The sequence below is a fragment of the Solanum pennellii genome, chromosome 12 (genome assembly GCF_001406875.1).
Source record: "Solanum pennellii chromosome 12, SPENNV200".
Taxonomy (NCBI): Eukaryota; Viridiplantae; Streptophyta; class Magnoliopsida; order Solanales; family Solanaceae; genus Solanum; species Solanum pennellii.
Genome location: NC_028648.1, coordinates 59,215,335 through 59,232,736, shown reverse-complemented (window position 1 = coordinate 59,232,736; position 17,402 = coordinate 59,215,335). Strand labels below are relative to the sequence as shown.

General features: G+C 33.8%; 1 protein-coding gene across 1 annotated transcript; it reads right to left on the bottom strand.

Annotated features, from left to right (window-relative positions):
- Positions 1 to 414: 414 nt before the first annotated feature.
- On the bottom strand, positions 415 to 2,190 carry LOC107006434 (pectate lyase 1). Its single transcript, XM_027913333.1, has 4 exons — positions 1,927 to 2,190; positions 1,030 to 1,385; positions 810 to 945; positions 415 to 639 (listed from the first exon to the last, which is right to left on the bottom strand). Exons 1-4 carry the CDS (start codon positions 2,173 to 2,175, stop codon positions 415 to 417), a joined length of 966 nt encoding a protein of 321 aa, XP_027769134.1. The 5' UTR covers positions 2,176 to 2,190.
- Between the last annotated feature and the right edge of the window lie 15,212 nt (positions 2,191 to 17,402).

Here is a 17,402-nt window from a genome sequence, read left to right as displayed (position 1 = left end):
CACTTGTAGAACTTGTTTTCCTTACTTTCATTGAGAACTATTTCCCTCATTTTAGATAACTTGTTCATTAAACATGAGTATTTAAGAAAAATAGATTTCAGAAAATGTTTTCCTCCTTACCAAGCACACTTAGGCCTGTGGTAATTTTCATGTATTATGGTAAGTTTTAGTACTAGGAAATAACTACAAACTATATCACTGTTTGGCACAAGTACATCAAGGTAAATAAAGTTGATCCTTGTTCATTCTTACAACAATATAATTCAACAACATACTCAGTAAAATTTTACTCGTTAGATTCTTAGACTAGGTATTATATATATGGAGTCCATTTTCCAGTAAAAAAAAAAACTATAAATGTATTGATCAATATTTATCTTTAATTCACCATCCAAGTTGAGGTATGTGTAGTGCTCAACAGGTAGAAGAACATTTTAAAGCACCTGCATTCCTTGTCAAGTCCTTGACCTTGTGTCCATCTTCCACCGGAAAAGCTTGCTCTGGTGAATAGTTTGGCTTCACCGACCCACGACCTGAACCCGATCCATTGAAACATGCTCCGTTAGCAAATACATCTTCAACTGACTGGAAATTCCCAGCCACTTCACCAACTACACCACTCTCTTTTTTCCATGTGACCTGCATCATCGTATCATATTTTTCATCAATCAATCAACTAATACAACTCGGTTCTAAACTAGTTGGAGTCAGTTATATGAATCTGTATATATGTTCGATTCATTCTATTTAACTCTATATGTAAATATTGATATAAATGAATGGTTAATTTTCATGTTAAAATTCTTGACCTCTTTCTTTCCATCTTTTGGTGCATAGAAATAATTAGCTTGGCTCTTAATGCTTGGGTTCATACTTCCCCCTATTGCATAGTTACCCCATCCCTTGTATACATTGTTAACCACATGTGCATATCCATGACGAACCCTGCAAAATTTAATTTTATAGGTTACAGTTTTGAGCAGTGAAATAATTTTGTGACTAAATCAATTATATAAATTTGTAAGATACCTTGGCATTCTTTGGGTGCAATTAGGACCAAAATAGTTGAATGCAACTGTAACCTTCATGTTTTTGTCTCTAAGGTATCCATCATCATGACCTAACAACATAACCTTATTTTGTGTCCTAAACCAATTATTAGATATAGTAATATTTGTAGAACCACGAGTCACATCAATCAGACCATCTTCACTTTCATAGAGGGTGTTATGATCAATCCAAATCTTCGAAGAAGTCACCATTCTAATCGCATCCCCATCCACTGCACCTACATTTACGATTTTTTTATCAGGTCCCATGACTGTTGACGCAGTTTGTGCCTTGCAATGGTGGATTCTTAGACCATGAATGATCACATTTGTCACCTAAAAAATTCATGTCAATTAGTGGTGATCAGAGGTGGATCCTGAATTTTTTTTCACTAGTAATGACGTTGCAATAAGTAAATGTATAAAAGGACAAATGTACCCTTAAACTATCGTGATAGTGTGCATATATCCTCCGTTATACTTTTGGAACATTGATGCCCCTGCTGTCTAAAAACTAAAGCATACATGCCCTTCACTCTAAACAAGGACATGTGGCACATCCTATCCATTGATCCAATATTTAATAAACATCGGATCTATGCATAAGATTATGATCCATTATTATAACACGTCTATATGCTCTAGTTTTTAGATGGCAGGGGCAATGTCCCAAAAGTATGACGGACGGTATTTGCATACTATTTACAATAGTTCGGGGTATATTTGTCCTTTTTCCTTTTTTTTTTAATTAGTGTATCTTAACGTGTTGTAGCAGACAATATCAAATATGTATATATTTCATATTACTTACTTACGATCACCTATTTTTATCTTTTAGATGACCTTATAGTGCAAAAATCGTATTAATGTTACGTACCCTTTGAAGCATTAGACAAGCGCCACCAGCAATGTTAACCCTAGCTCCCCGGCCATCAATGGTAGTAAAGCTGCTGACTAAAAGAGGTTTTTGGAGTCTAATTTTCATATTTTGTTCAAAAGTTACCCAAATCTTTCCCTTAATATGCGTCATTGCATATCTTAGGGTTCCAGGTTTAGGATTTAAGGGATCGTCACTATTATCAGTAACTTTGTATATTACTACGTCGTTTCCAATATTATTAGTCATTTTCCCAGAATAACCAACAGAACATTTAGCCAATTGTTGTCTTTGACTCCTCCAATTTGGATTTGTTCTCCAACATTTATCAATCACGTTTAATCCATGCACAAAACTTGTACTTGAAGTAATTGTTATAATGAGTGTAGTAAATAACATGAAATATGAAGGCTTGTGATAAGTTTTCATCATTTTTTCTTGTGTTTTGGCAGTACATATGGGAGATTGGAGGTATTTTATAGTAAATCTAATTTGTTAGTTAGACACTTAATTGGATGAGGAGGTTTTGCTAAAAATAAAAAAAGTAAATGAATGGAAGAGGAATATAGTTTACTATATTTATACATTAGCGTAAATATAGTAGGGTTTCTATATTTACTTATTATTATGTTAATATATACACTACCGATCCTCTTAGTAAATATGTCCGCACTTCACACGGTACATTACTTTTATCAAAACAAATGCGATGAGTTTTCTTAAATTTGCACGCGGCAACTTCTCAGTAAGGCTGCTTATCATGTGAATAATTTCGCTTAACGATTTGAATTATTGAATATCAATTTTTAATTTTACTAATCTGCTAGCCAACCAATAAGATATCGATTGGTCCGATAAAAGATTAACACTTATTGGATAGTTATCAGACAGTGTATCGGCTAACCTCCACCTTTTTTTCTCCATGAACGCACTTTGCAATTAAATTATAAAGGTCTTCTATATTACAGAAATATAGATTAATAGTAATGTAATAGTTAATTAAAAAAAAGTAAATAGCTTTTCCTTTTTTGGCTTTACGACCTTAGGACTAACAACATATAATTATATTGTTAGTCCAATATATTAAATGAGACTAATATACTTAAGTTAAACATGTAAGTATGTTAACTCTTAACGATTAACAATTTATCTCATAAGGAAATTAAAATAATCCTCCTCCATATCAATAAGCTGTTAATTAAAAAATTCTAATCTATTCATCAATTACTTATTCGATAACCCAATAACAATAAATTAGTAAGTTTATTTTGCGGTTGACTTTATCGATTATGGTTCGATTTTGAATATCCCTAGTTTCCAGGAGTAGGATCTGCTGCAAGTTCTTCATCAATAGATAAAAATTGAATATTTACACATCCCCAGTATTAAAGTTTCAACTTTCATCCTCATTAAACACAACATTTCCACTTATAATCAATTTTCCACAAATAAGATTAATTATATAGCTGATATGCTTTGCATTGAAGACTATATCAAACAAAAATATGTTTTCAGATTTTTCATCAAGCTTAAATATGGAGGAAATAACATCAACATTTTTCAATTGTAACCGGAAATCTACTTAACTTTTTCAACTGAATTTGCAAATGGAAGAAATAACATCGACGTTAACTGATTTCATAGTTCGCTCACTTTCAGGCAAAACTGTTTTGATCTATCCTTCGGGACATGCCCTTTTGGTACAACGAATTCAAATTATGCCCTTTAGGCGCTGGACTCATCGGCACTTGACTAAGGATTGATGAAGGAAGAAAGAGGATGTTTTGAGAAAGTCACATCTCATTGAGGAAAAAACCACCGAGCCTAAATGACCATACCTTTGCACTCAACCCCCATTACAAGCCTCAGAAAGACTTTTTTGATCTTGAGTGACCTGAGCCGAAAGTCAATTGAAAAATAAGGGCAAACCTATGGGTGAGGACATGCATTGTATTCCTCTTTGTGAGTGTGAGCGTTGCATCAGAATCCTGATCCTGAGTTGATAAATCTACGTGTGTGGAAATGGAATCATTTTTGTGTGTGGACATGTAGATACTTTTGTTGAGCTTGAACTTCCATTAGTAGCAAGTATTGTGAGCTCGAGAATCTTTGGTAATGGTGTGTCACAACTTGAATCTTTGAGCATACGATCGAGCTATGCATGAGTAATTTGAGTCTTGTTGTGCATATTCATGATTGAGTCTTGTGCAGCACTATTTAAGATATCCTACTTGAACGACTAAACTTGAGTTTTACTTGAGGACAAACAAAAGTTTAAGTTGTGGGTGTTGATGAGTCCTCAACTTGGACTCATCTAGGGCCTTACTTTAGTGCTAATAGTGTCCTCAATTGTTTAATTTATCTCGATATCTTCTAAAAAGTCCTAAGTTTCAAGTATTTGAGGATTTGGTAGGAGAATGGACACTTAGGCGCAAAACGGAGAAAAAGAGCTAAAGATTCAAAGGTGTGCATCGCCAAATGCATTTGGCGATCTGCCGTATAGCGAAGCTCCGCCTTCTGCTACAACAAGTGAGCCCTGAAGAAGTGGATCGAAAGGCAAAAAAAAGGAGCAATCGGCGCTTCGCCGATCGGTTCCACAAAGCAGATGATTTTCGCCCATCAATCCAGAACACATAGACAATAAAGTCAAGGTGCAAGCAACGATGAATTGAACGAAGAGCGATTCGCTGAATCACCTCTAACTGCGCCGAAAGGATTCGCCAGCACAATTCTGAAGTCTATAAATACTGAACTCTTTTATTATTTAGAAATAGAAATTTAGAGAGTGACACAATACACTTGATATTTTGTTCTTAAGTTTTCTCTCAAGTTTGGAGAGGGTTTTTGTGGAAGCTTGAAGAAAGAAGCTCTTCGTCCAATTTTGGAAGTGAGTCTTCTCCATTTACCTTTCTTTGTTACTTTTAAGGTTTAATCTCTTATACCCACTTGATTCCTTTATCATTTTGCGGCTAAAAACCCCTCTTCTTGGGGTGTGATTTAGCAATTATGAGTTGATTAATTTGTTGGGTCTTGCTTGCTTGTAGCTTAGATTGCATTTTAATGGTAATTTCACATAGTGGTTGTGGTTTAATCTAATGGGTTTGTAGTTGCTAATACAAAACCACCCATGTGTTTTTGGCTTGCTTGAGAGAGAGTGGTCGTGAAACTAAGATCACTAGGTTGATCTCCTAAAGAGTGGGTCGACATGAGGTTCAATCTGAGAGGGTGAGCCCTAGTCCCATATCCAAGCACTCCCGTCGAAAGAGCAAGTGTGGATAAGGCATAAGCTGGATAGTTTAGACGAGTGGCTTTCCGAGATGAACCCATTTGATATGGGGTAAGTTTCCAGAGAGGGAACTTGCTTTCACCTAAAACTTAGCCTAGTCACCATTGTCTTGCAGAATTAGCTACCGAAAACATTTACCCAACCACTTTTATCTTCACAAATAGCGATCACACCCCAAGAACTCTCTCATGTACTTGATTTTCCTTTTAAATTTTTGCTATTTCACTACTTATGACAAGCAAATTTTGATATTTGACACTTTGATGTCACAAACTGAATTTAATTTGTTTTTATATTCGAAAATGTCTTAAGCTATCACTATAAAGAATGGAATTCTAAGTAACTACTATTTTCACTACCACTCCCTTGGGACACAGCCCCAACCCGTGGTTGACTTACTAAACTAGCTTAAATTCGTAGACAATTCAGACTGTATGCTAGTGTCGTTGATCAGGAGTATAAAGAAAAGATACAAAGAATCAACATGGTATGTTTTTTTATTATGGTTATGAATTGACATTAGTTTATTGTGTATTTTACATATATCTCAAAGTTATTTGTATCTTTGCATAAAAACAGAGTTGAAAACCATGTTTTAAATAACTTTTCTTTATATTGCACATGCTTTTAAACCGTTTTATAATGAAATGAGTTCAGTTAATTATTCATGAGTGGAGAAGAGCCAAGATAAGTATTTCTTTCATAATCTCTTTCAAGCCTATGTTGTTTAACATTCCAACTCGCGTACTCGTACATTCAATGTATTGATGCCAGTTGGCCTGCATCGTATTATGATGCAGACGCAGGTAACTAGGTTTGACATTCCAACACGTCGTTGATCCAGTTAGGCACCTTAGAGTCAGTTGGTGAGCCTCCTTGCATTTCCGGAGGATCCATTTTATTGCTTTCAGTTTTAATTTAAGTTCATTAGGATGTTGTGGGGCTTGTCCCAACATCCATCTCAGTTATTAGAGGTTTCATAGATAGTCAGTCAGATGTTAGTCCATTCGTTATTATTTTGTTATTGGCTTATGTTCAAATTTGAGTTTCCACTTTGGCTCATTAAATGTATATTTTAAAAACATTATGAGTTTAGTTTGAGGCAGTTAAGTTGTTTAGCATTTGAAATCTTTTTTTAATGCTTTAAGTCTTCGACTGAGTAAGTAAGCCAGGCCAAGGGTCCGCTTGGGGCCTTCAATGGTCTTTGAGTGCCGCCAAGTCCAGGGTATAGGCTCGTAGCGTGACAAGAGAACTTAAATTTCTTTAATTTGGTAGGTCACGGGACACCTAATTCATAATGTGATTGGAGATATGATCGTTTGAAGTTGACCTAGGTAGAATCTTATGTCAAAACTTAATCGACTAGGAAGCTTTCAACTCAACTTTGTGATAGATGATTCTTGTGACATTAATTCATACCAAGTCCATTCTAATACTAAAGAATTGACCTTTACACATATATATGAACAATTTGTATTGCACTGATCATAGTTTGTACTAACCGCGGCCTGAAGGATGTGTGTTAAAATCAAAATTATCAAAAAAATATATAGCCAGAAGGGTATGGAGTCGGTATTTGGAATATATTGAGTATGAGAAATGAAATAAAATAGCTGAATATGATAAGTCTGTAAAACATGCCTGGTGTATTGAACAAGTAAACGTAACATGAAAACTGATGATCTAATATGAAATACATAGTACAAGTTCATGCAATATCTAAAATAACATAATCAATTGTGGAAGGTATACTATAACCAACATAAACCATGTAAGCTACTACATAGATTTCAGGGTTCTGCTCCCACACTAAAAAGAGAGTATCCTACTTTTCAAGATAAGAATCATGATATATGAGCTAAGGTGGATCCACTATCGATTGTCTAATAGAGACAAATCTTATAGGGACACATAGTTGTATTCAACCCTAGTCGGACTCAGTGCTAAATATATTTCAAAAAATATACATAATTAAGGAAATAATAATCTGATAATACTGAATCATACTAATAATTTGATAGAATACGAGAATTAAGCTAAGAAAATCTCGATGGCTTCTACGGATGCCTTCCATGGACCGTATAACCATTTATGGACCATGAAAAGGGTCCATAGAAGTCAAGGGAAAAATACAATTTTTCTGAGGTTCGATCTTGAAACAAAAGAAAAGTGATGACATAGCTTGACTTTGATATTTTCTCACTTGATGTTAGACAAATAAGTGTGAGACCTTTCTTTGATACCAATTCAAAGTGCAAGAGGGGGTGGGGTTAGATTGCTTTTTTCCTTTTCTTAGTCAACTTGATGTTCCTGACAGTTGACTGTCTTAACCCAAAGCAACAGATATAAAAAATTGTTATGAAAGTGTAAAAAGTAAATATATATGACAACAAATATTTTTATATTGATTGGTATCCTGAATGAATCTTAGTCCGCTCCCCTTAGGTTTCAACGGTGTTCTCTTCTGGCCTTGAGTAACTTGATTTGTACAAAGATTGTAAGTATAGCTCCTATGTGGATCTGGCTCTTCTCCATTTCTCTTCTCTCCATTTTTCCCAAGTTCCTATTTTGATTAGTGACACATGATATTGGTTAAAATAAATGGTTAAGATTTAATTTCCAAAGTAAATTTCTAACCATGATTTAATTAATAAATACATTATATTAAGTATTAAAAATTATTATAATATAACTATCTAGCAGCATATTATCTTTTTTATAAATATAGGAAAAAAAATTCTCTTCCTAAATTTCTTTTATACCTAAGATTTTTTTAAATTTTCTTTTAAATAATCTTTTTATCTAATTAACTAAATAGAAGTATAGAAACTATAATTAACTACCGTATGTACTGGTGTCACCATATTTGTAATCTTATTATGAAATTGAAATTAGTTTGTTAAAATGGTTTGATTATCGCTAGGTAATTTATTAATCACGGATCAATATGCTTTTAGCAAAAGATTACAATAAAAATATTATATAAACGAAAAAAAAAAGATCCTACGATTAAAAAAAAAGGAAGAAAACTTTTTTTTCTATATTTATGGACAAGATAATATGTTGCTAGGATTGTGAGATTATAATAATTTTAATACATTATATATAATGTATTTATTAACTTAATCATGGTTAGAGGTTAAATTTGAAAAATTAAATCTTAACCATTTATTTTAACCTATGACACGTGTCATTAATCCAAACAGGAACTTAGGGAAAATGGAGAGAAGAGAAATAAAGAGGAGCCGGATCTCTCTTATGTGTACACACTATTTTTCTTTGTTATTTGGACCTTGATACAAGACCTTATCGACAATAGTTTTCTCTCCTCATTTTTTAGTACACAGTAAAACTTGAAAATAAAGCAATGCTTAATTAAAGCAAAGAAGGGAAGGTAAGATGATTCAGACGACTTGTATGTTTTCCTTCTTCATTCAACGTCCTTTATGTTGAAGGTCACTTTGAGAAGAGATGACAATCCAAGAGTTTTTTTCGTTGGAAAATGAATGAATGATCCTATTTCCAAGAATAATGTTTATGCTAATGAATTTTTTCGATTTGATTTGTTGTTTATAGAAAAATTCCAGCTTTACTTCCTTGATTAATTGTGGTGTATTAGGAAACTTAGGTTTGTCTTCATATGTTGAAATTTGTTGAATCATTGAGTATAAGAAATAACATAGATGTTGTTGAATGTCCAATTTTCAACACTTTTGAGTGTACAACTGACAAAAATAAATAATTTGAAGCAATGATGTTATTGCTTGATAGAGTCCCACATAGATGTATATTCTCATCCATTCACAAGTTTTTCATACTGTCAAAGACTATTTTGATTTTTTTTATGACTGTGCGAGACACGGGAAAATTTATCAGTAACTAACATTCAATTTGTTTGACCTACTTTCTTTTTTAGTTCCTTTAATTAAAAAAATGGAAGTTTTCCTTTTTAATTAACAAATCTTTAATTTCAACTTTTCATATAGCATGTTTAAGATGACAAGATTAAATGGTGTTTTTGTACATTTGACATATTTTTCATTTAAAACCACAAGATTCGAAAATCGTTTTTGTTTTCTTAACCTTTGTGCCAAATCAAATAAGCCAAACAAATTGAACGAAGGTAGTAGAAGATTCCACCATAACTAATCTCGATATTACTAATACTTGCATGACTCTAACATATTACCAAACTACCCCTAGAAGTCTAAGACATATTGATTTTACGAAAAGGGTAAAACTTAAATTGAACGAAAATGCCCCAGTTTATGATTGCGTCAAAAATTTCTTTGTCGTCAATAGTTTGACCCATCAAGTAATGAGATGGGCATTTTTTGGTCAAACTGTTGACAACAAAGATATTTTTAGACAAGAATATATTTGTAATGACCAACCAGGTCATTACAAAATTTGAGGAGTATATCAAACAATTTCCCTTTATTTTTTAAATACATTCTTTTCCTAATAACTATTTGTTTTATTGGAACATGTGTATCCTATATCAATTCAAAAAAAATTAAGAAATACAAATATTTTTTATTTTATTAGAATTTATTTATTGTTATCGAAATGAAATTAGTAATGGGGTTATGATCTATATTATTAGCTAAAATGTACATGTTATTCTATTTTAATTGATAAATGAGATTAAAAAGAAAAAAAATGTTATTTTCTACTTATTTTTTAGATAAAGTGATTTTAAAAGAAATAAACAAGAATGAGATGCTTTAAAAATAATATTTTTATCATAAATAAAATATGTTCAAAAAGAAAAAAAACAATACATTTATTACAAAAAGGGCATTTTGACACATAAAGTAACATTGGGGGCATTTCTTAACCAAATTAGGGTAGGGGCATTATTAAACCAAATTATTGACCATAAGAACATCTTTAAACCAAAGTATTAACTTATGACTAACTAAATTTATTAATTATATCTCATTTATTAGACCAAATTATCGACCCTAAGAACATCTACTTATAATATTAGTTAAAATGATTTTAAAAGAAAATAAACAAGAATAACATTCTTTATAATTAAAATTTTTACTAGAAATAAAATATTTTCAAAAAGAAAAGAAATAATACATAGGAGGGGATAATGTAATACTCCGAAAGTTTAAAGCCTAATCTAGAGCCTAACATGAGAATTTACGAGTTGTAACACTGTTTATAAGTCAATTATAATGTATTTGAGTCATTTAGGAAGTTTTAGAATCAAAACGTCAAGGAACGCCCATGACGTCCGAAAACTAGTTCAAGAGGGGCTTAGCGTGTCTTAGCCTATTTGACTAAGTTTTAAGAGTTGGAAAATGATGAAATTGGTGGTAAGGTGTCTAATACGTATTAGAGTTATTTTATAGTCGAAACATCCGGGTACGACTCCCCAAGGACCAACCAAGGACCCTTGAGGAGCACCCTTGCAACTTTGCAAAAAGCCGCCAAAAGGCAGTGTCCATAGATGAGTTGCAGCAATGATCCGTTGGTGAATTGAAGGGGTGTCGATGAAAACTTAGCCAAAATTTTGAAGCGGTTGTTTTGGAACCTCTCTGACTAAAACGACGGACCAACAGGACGGTTGGTCCCTTGGCCGTTGATTGACAAACGGGGCATGGACGTGGTCTCGTCTGTCAAAGAGACTATTTTGCTGCACATTTTAAGGTAAGTCAAATTAAGTAATTAGGTGGTTAGTTAATTAGTTAGGGGTTAAGGGAGGTCTAATAAATTTAGTTAATGACCTATATAAAGACCCTAATCTAATTAAACTAACCTAACCCTCATAATTCCCAAAACCCAATTGCTCTTTCTTCTCTCTTATTTCTCTCTCCAAAAGAAACCCCGTTGAAGACCAAGCAAAATATGGGTTCTAGGTACTCTAAGTATAAAGTTTCTCCATCAAAATTCATCAATTATTAGGGTATGGGATTTCTTGCACCTTTGAGATCTCTTTCCCCAAAGGGCTCCTCCAAATTGATTTCAAAGGTATGAAATTCAAGTGGGTTTCTTCCAATCCGAAATTGATCTTGTGAATTATTTTGTTTATGAATTATTTTGGTTATTATTAGTATATTAACATGTATTATGGTTACATTATACTAATTATTGATGATGTGACCTAGTTTGTGGAAGATGATCTTTTCCCCTTAACCCTATGTTGTGATCTTGAATTGAATTGTATAAGTATTGCCTCAACTGGCTTGGTTAGTGTGTAAATTACTACACTATGTTTTTATTATGTTATTATGAGTATATTGTGATATATCGTAATCCAATGATGCTAGTTCTTGAGTAATTGACCTAGTTTGTGAAGTGGATTATGAACTTGATCTAAGTCTCTAATTCTAGGCTATGAACTAGTGTTGAATTGTTGTGTAGTGAATCTATTGACTTTATTATTATGTTGGTTACTATTGTGTGATGATATTGTACTATTGTTAGGTTCAATTGGATGGTTGATGGTAAGACCTTGATGATGTCATTGTGAAGGAGATTGAGGAAGTCTTGTGATCTATATTCTTTACTTCAATTCTGACTACTTGTGATTAAGTGATGATGTTGTATTGAAGTATACCTTATATTAAGATTGATAGGGTTGGTATGATGTTGAATTGGAATGTCTTGAACAATGGATTGTGAGTTTTGGGCTAAGATGTAAATGTTATAATGACGGTGATAACTTACCAATGTGCCTTATTATGATGTGACTATGTAAATGTGCTAAACTCACTTGTATGAATTGTAATGAAAGGACAATACTCATTCAATTCGTATTGAGATATGATAATGTTGTTTATATAAGGGATAGACCCCATGACCTACATTAAGCTATGATGATTAAAAAAAGGCATTAAAGACATTTCAAAAGGGACTCTAGCTTCGCAGCGAGTGAACTAGAGTGAGGATGTGACAACCCCCTCGGAATCCACATACTCAGGTATTGTCTCTGCCATGGGCGGCCATTCGCTGTTTTAATCCCCTCTTATTGGCTCGCAGCCTCAAGGGAGAATCGAACCCGTGACCTATGGCTCCTTTACATCCCTCCCAAAGGAGATCGCCTCTTACCAATTGAGCTGCAGATCAATTGGTAAGAGGCGATCTCCTTGGGAGGGATGTAAAGGAGCCATAGGTCACGGGTTCGATTCTCCCTTGAGGCTGCGAGCCAATAAGAGGGGATTAAAAGAGCGAATGGCCGCCCATGGCAGAGACAATACCTGAGTATGTGGATTCCGAGGGGGTTGTCACAGAGGAGTGTCCCTTCCCACATAGGGAAGGTAGGATCACTAATGTACACATGAGATTGGAGACTACAATACATTTAGCATAAAGAGGGTCCCAACTATATCTCCTTGTTCTTGAACTATGTTTCCCCCATAGGAATACTAGCTAGTGGATCCACCTAGATGCTATGTTCATGTTTTGGTACTACCATTGCAAGTAGTTCACCTTCCTTCGGTGTAGGGTTCCATGACACCGGATTCCACATTTGCTCATATGGTCTATTTCGGTTAAGTTAAGATGTTCCCAAAAGGTAAAATGAACTAAAGAAATGAACTCTAACTAGGATGACCTAAAAGGTTTAGCTTAATCTAGGTAAGGGTATGGGACTCTACATAAACATTGCACTAGTTAGCCTTGAGGGAAGTCTTAGGAGGATATTCTTATGTATGTATATGCTTATAGGTATAAATGATACTATATGATGATTGGTTTCACTTTTGAACATGTTTTTGGTCTCTATTGCTAATGTATGATTCTATGTACTCTTAATGATATGCTATGTGAAGTTGGACATTGGTCATGGTTTTTGTTGGATTTACTTTATTGAGTAAGTTTATGGGGTTTTGCTTAGTCATTACACTAGTGGACTTAATGAGGGTCATGAGTAATGGTCTTGCCTTGGTTATGATGTTATGAACTCTCATCCATGCTTGGTTATATTAAGACTTGATGATAGAGTTGTCTTGACGAGGTGATCGATTATGTTGATATGCATGTTGGCTTGAGTAGACTTAGTATTGTTGGTCTTGATGTACATGGTCTTTACTTAATGAATATGCCTTATTGGTTGGTATGGGTACTTGAAGGTGCATAAGGCTTTTCAAAGTAAATTTCATACTTTAATTAAATGTCCCTTTTTAACATGATTTTATGTTGTGTGTGCATATGGTCTCATACTTAGTACATATGTGCTAACCCCATTTTCTCCCTTTTTACCCAACATTTTAGTTCGCGGTCATTGAAGGCTTGTGAAGACATTTGAAGAAAGACTTGGATTCTCACTCTCCAAGTTGGGTAGGTCCTCACTACTTCGAGGACAATGCCATTTTCTAGCTTCAAATGTTGATTAGTTTTAAAGACAATATGTTCATTTCCTTCCATTTGAGTATTAAAGATTGTATAGCCTATATGTGTCTTTTATGGTATTGATATATTAGCTATGCCCAATTTTTATTATCGTGTTTGTTTGGTTATGAGATGAGACATCCGATTTTAAGACTATGTTATATCTTATATATATGTGTGTGCAATTAAAGTAGAAGACTAAGTAATTCTCTTATACGAAGGTTCTATGTATACTCGATATGAATATATATTATGTGTATGCAAGAGGTCTATGTAAACCTCATGATAGATATAAGAAAAGTTTAAATTTTTCCGCATTTTAACCTATGAATGTAATGATGTAAAGCTAAGAGGCTAGTCTTAGTCCTCGATGAGGCGACGACACCAATTACGTCTAGGGGGTGCTCCCCGGATGTGACAACTTTCATTCATTCATTTTACTTTTGGAAACATTCGGCATAACTTACTATAGACCATGTGATCTAAACATGGAATCTGGTGTCATGAAACACTATATCGGATGAAGGTGCTCTACTTGCCAAGGTAGAACTATAACATCAACATAGCATCTAGGTGGATCCACTAGCTAGTATTCCTATGGGGTTACATATTTAAGGATCTAGGAGATTTGCTATAAACTCATTTATGCACATTTTCATCGTAGTCTCCATCTCATGAGAACAATAGTGAACCTACCTTCTCTCTTGGGAAGTGACACCTCTGACATCTAGTTTGTTCGGTGCTAAGGTAAAGTCCCTTTTTGAAGTCTCTTTAAGTCCTTCTTAATAATCAATTCTTAATATAGGTCATAAGAGACTTACCCCTTGTATAATCATGTCATTAGCTGATTAGGTCTAGGATGTTGAATGCCTTGAATCGGACCCGTTACAAACAGAAAGGACGGGGGTCTTTTGGGCCCAAGCCTGTTAGGGCGTAGCTTAGCACTATATGTAGACGCTATGACAAACCCTATTCTGTAATTCTGTTCTTGCCTCTCCATAATAAAACTGCTCCCCCTCTTCCCCGTGGACGTAGCCAATTTATTGGTGAACCACGTAAATCTGTTGTCTTGTTTTTACGTTTATATTTTCTCGTATTATCTCGAATTCCGCATAACATAGGATAAGAATATTCTTTCATCACTAAACCATCATTATGTGAGAAATACATCATATCATAAGCACACTAAGAACAAGCACAACAGAATTTTTTGCAATCCTCCGTAACCTTAGTTCATCGAGATCTCACATTCAACATAATCATACCCTAATCATACATGCATAGATTCATCATTTACTCTTCAATTGAATAAAAACATCAAGTATAGATCAACATCAACATAATATAGTAATCGTGATCTTAGATGTCTTACCTATGGCTTCCAAGAATCTCCTTGAACATCTCACCCTCAATTCCACAACATTTATCCAATAATCCAATAATCAAAATCATTTAATAGTAAACTAATTAATAACATCTCCAATTACAACAACCCTAATCAACTATCAATCTTCTTCATAGCTAGAATTAGGAAAAAAGGGTCATTCATGGATTTTTAAGAGAAACTATGTCAAAGTTTAAAGAACTAAAAAAATTTACCAACAAACAATCATAATCTATCAATATAAACGAACACAATCTCATAAGAAATTAATTTGAAGGATAACCCACGAAATTGGGTGAAAACCATAATTTTGAAGAACATAAATTCAAATCTTTGAAGAGCCTCTTGGGGACAGGGTTCCAAAGAGTTAATAGCTTCCATACCTCAACAATCCTTAAATGATGATGGTGGAGAACTTGAGTCTTGAAACCCTAGTGAAGCTTGAACCTTGGTCTTTATTTGGGTCTTTGGGATAGTGAGAGAAAGAGAGAAGTGGGAGTGAATTGGGTTTGGGAAATAATAATGTATTGAGTTAGTCTAATGAAGTATAATCTTTTATAATCCCCAACTAAATTAATTTACCATACCTTAATACCTGATTAATTTATTAACTAATTATCCTAACCTTTGCCGAAATTAGACAGTGAAGTGGAGGACAAAACGAAGACTCCACGTCAACGTTCCACCGACCAAACCATGGACCGTACTGGTAGTTCGTGGTTTTGGTCAGAGACCTGGTTTTTGAGCCATATTGTGATTTGGATAAGTCTCCACCCATGAGCACCGTCGATGGGCCATTCACTCATCGATGGCTCGTCGTCTGCTCCGTCGTTTGCCTATTGTCAATTGACAACTTTTAGGGTCAAATGTTAGGGTCCTCTCAAGGACCCTTAGGGTGGTCCTTGAGGAGTCGTAACTAGACATGTCGACCTAAACACACTCTAATACGTACTTCAATCCTTTTCACCTAATTTGACTTAAATTCGACTCTTTAAACCCCTTGAAACACAAAAAGGCACACTAGTTCAATTTCACTAGTCTCCGGACGTCGTGGTCATTTCTTGACGTTTTGATTCTAATACTTCCTAATTAGGTTGAATACATTATTATAAGCTTATAAACACTGTTTTAAGGCTTAGAATAGCATTAGCAGGAGCAGCAGGAAGCGAACGAAAGTGAGCTTGTTCTCGAATCAGCGCACTAGGAATCGAAGATTGAAGATGATTTCCGACAAGCGCACATTCATAGGCTGTTAGCTCATCAAGTGAGTCTTTAGACTAAGTCATGGACTTTCCAGAGTGTTATAAGACTTTCACTTCGTTTTATGAAACTTTGATATTATTGGAAGATGTTTTTAAAATCTGCACAATTTTCTATTACTTCATGTTATGATAATGCTAATGACTTGTATAAGACCTTTCAAGGTCTTGTACACCATGTTACATCTAGAGTGTACCCTTGGGTAGTGATAGAGGCGTTAGAAAAATGACCAATGGAAAAAGAGAAACGGATAGGAGGGAAAAAGAGTTGAAAATAAATACAACATAAATAAAGTAATAAAATAATATTTATAATATAATAGATGATAAAAAATATATTAAATATTAGAGTTACCTCACGCTCTATTGGTGAGTAAAGTACACTCATATGGGGTCATAAGGGGGAATAAATTCAATTGGCACAACAATAAAGGGTATTACATAAAGTTAAAACATTTTTTTGAAACTGAGGGTTGAATTATGCATTCTCTACTAATATATATTAGGCGGAATGACCTGAGAGGCCCTTGTACTTGACTCAATTTGTATGTTGGATTCATGTACTTACGACTTTGTCCATTGAACCCTTAAACTTATTCAAACAGAATATTTTTGACTCATTTCTTACCTGATAGGTGTGCATGTAGCACAGTCATTTTACACATGAAATATCACCTCATTTTTTAATGACACATCATTATTATTATTATTAATTTTCTAATGAGACATCATAAATAAAATATTTAAAAATAAATAATATTTTAAAAATATAAAAAAAGATTCTCTCTGACTATACTCATTTCACCCCCTTCCCACTCCATCTTCTTTGTTCCCACCTTCTACCATTTTCAACCCAAAAATAAAAACTACCATTTTCATCTTTCATCCTAGCTCATACTCAAAATTTTCCTCAATAACAAAATGTGAAAGATTATAATTAGTTGTTCCACATGCTTTAGGATTCTATTAATTTTAATTTGATAAAAAGAGATATCAAGAAAACTTCAAATTGAAAAAATATGTTTATACGTATATTAAAGTAATAGATCTTAATGAATTAAGTTTATAAAATGGTGAATGGTATATCTTGTTGCAAAAGCTTTTAAAATTTTTTATTTAATGATTTTATAGTGATAATGTTTACGTCAAAGAAGAAGAGAAAATGAGTAGGGGAGGGGGAGGGTGGGGGGATGAGGGTTGA